The sequence below is a fragment of the Pundamilia nyererei genome, unplaced genomic scaffold (assembly GCF_000239375.1).
Source record: "Pundamilia nyererei isolate P.nyererei 1_Seehausen unplaced genomic scaffold, PunNye1.0 scaffold00690, whole genome shotgun sequence".
In the NCBI taxonomy this organism is placed as follows: domain Eukaryota; kingdom Metazoa; phylum Chordata; class Actinopteri; order Cichliformes; family Cichlidae; genus Pundamilia; species Pundamilia nyererei.
In genome coordinates, this window is record NW_005188091.1 from 51,552 (window position 1) to 53,715 (window position 2,164).

General features: G+C 51.2%; 1 protein-coding gene across 1 annotated transcript in view; it reads left to right on the top strand.

Moving 5' to 3' along the window:
• The window catches only part of LOC102198229 (mitogen-activated protein kinase-binding protein 1-like), a 44,900-nt gene extending 42,800 nt beyond the window's left edge, over positions 1 to 2,100 (top strand). The window contains exons 2-8 of the mRNA XM_005754846.2: positions 252 to 314; positions 399 to 456; positions 544 to 714; positions 801 to 938; positions 1,013 to 1,195; positions 1,295 to 1,312; positions 1,799 to 2,100. Coding sequence (XP_005754903.1) covers positions 252 to 314; positions 399 to 456; positions 544 to 714; positions 801 to 938; positions 1,013 to 1,195; positions 1,295 to 1,312; positions 1,799 to 1,963 — 796 coding nt within the window. The 3' untranslated portion in view covers positions 1,964 to 2,100. The remainder of the gene's footprint in view (positions 1 to 251; positions 315 to 398; positions 457 to 543; positions 715 to 800; positions 939 to 1,012; positions 1,196 to 1,294; positions 1,313 to 1,798) is intronic.
• Positions 2,101 to 2,164: the final 64 nt, after the last annotated feature.

Here is a 2,164-nt window from a genome sequence, read left to right on the forward strand (position 1 = left end):
ATCATCTTGTCTTTATTTTTAGTTAGCACAGACCTTAAACACTTAAAGCTGTAAGCTAAAAATAGTTATATAAGAGCAGATGCTGCTGGTGCAATAAGCTGTACGTTTTACATCCAATGAATGATGATCTGATTAGTCGACTAATCGCAAAAATAATCGGTGACTAGTCGACTATCAAAATAATCGTTTGTGGCAGCCCTACTTCCTGTGAATGAGTGTTTTGATCATGTTACCTGGCCGTGTCATTGCAGGTGTGTGGTCGTGCTGCTGAATCCACGGAAGAACAAACAGCATCACATCTTCAACAGCTCCAGGTAAGACTCCAGCAGCCAATCAGATCACACTTCTTGTCTGCTTCTGTAAGGAAAACATGGAATAAAGACCGTTTCCTGTTACAGGAAGGCAATCACGACGCTGGCATTTTCGCCGGACGGGAAGTATGTGGTCACAGGAGAGGTAAGCATGCCACGACAGCGCTCAGGTGTTCACCTGGTACCTCAGGTGAGAGATGATGCTTATTTTTTTCCTTCTTGTCTTCCACAGAGTGGTCACATGCCGGCGGTCCGGGTCTGGGAGGTATCAGAGTGCATTCAGGTGTGCGAGCTGCAGGAACATAAATATGGCATTGCGTGCGTGGCGTTCTCTCCAAATGGGAAGTACATTGTCAGCGTGGGCTACCAGCACGACATGGTGGTCAACGTATGGAACTGGAAGGTGACGGAGGCGTGGCCGAGTGCACCTGAGAGATGCCACCTGAGAAAAGGTCTTCGTGCTCACCTGCTGCTGTCTGTCCGTTTCAGAAAAACGTAGTCGTGGCGTCCAATAAGGTGTCCAGCAAAGTGACCGCCGTCTCCTTCTCGGATGACAGCTCCTACTTCGTTACCGCTGGAAACCGACACGTCAAGTTCTGGTACCTGGACCACGCCAAGACCTGCAAGGTTCCCGCGTGACCACCTAAAGATTGATTGGCTGGGACTTCCTGTGCGGTTACTGATGGTTTTTGTGTCTGCAGGTGAACGCCACCGTGCCCTTGCTCGGGCGCTCGGGACTGCTCGGCGAGCTGAGGAATAACTTCTTCAGTGATGTGGCGTGTGGGCGGGGCAGACAAGCCGCCTCCACCTTCTGCATCACCTCCTCCGGCCTGCTGTGCGAGTTCAACGACCGGCGGCTCCTCGACAAGTGGGTGGAGTTAAGGGTGAGTGCGTGCGGCCTGATAGCAGGCGTCTACACAGTGGTCGCGTGATGTCACTGTTTCTGCTCTAATGCTCTGCTTCCTCCTCTGCTTCCTGCGCAGAGGGTCGACTCTGTCGCCGTAAGTCCTCGTCCCACCTCAGCCCGCCGCGAATACATCCCACACACACACACCGCCACCAAACGTGTTTACGTTGTTTCATTTCAAACTCTGCCCTTCACCACAGCTCCTCCCACCACAGCAGCTGACTGTGTGACATCATTATTAATCACAATTTTCATTTGCTATCGATCCTCTCTGACACGGCGCCGTGGCGACTGAATGGCGAGGAGCGATTTTTACAGCAGTAAAACGTTTCTGGTGACAAAGATCAGACACACCCACTCCCTTCATCTCACCCTCATTGGTCAATTTCAAACGAGGTCCACGTTTAACTACCTCATGGCTGTAACATCACCACACCCACTCTGGCACGTTACCCTCTCCATCGCAGCACCGTCCTGCACTGCAGTAGTATCAGCACTTTAGCGTTAGTACTGCAGTATTACTGCATTCTGTCATAGCTCAGGTGGAGGTGCGTGTACTTACCTGTCCGTGTGTCCTCAGACGTCTCAGGCCACCTGTCTGTGTGTCACTGATGACTTCATCTTCTGTGGCTGCTCCAATGGGACGGTTCGAGCCTTCAGCCCCGCCAACCTGCACTTCCTGTGCACCCTGCCCCGGCCACACTGCCTTGGCGTTGATGTCGCCAGTATGGTGGAAGCCAGGTAACACACACCTGTACCTTATTTTACTACAGCTTACTGTAGTCGGTATGTAGCCCTACTATAGCTATCTGAACGCTACCCCAACAGAAGTCGATTATCTTGTTAATAATTTCACCTCCTCACTACGTACGACTCTGGATACTGTAGCTCCTGTGAAAACTAAGGTCTCTAATCAGAAGTACCTGACTCCGTGGTATAATTCTCA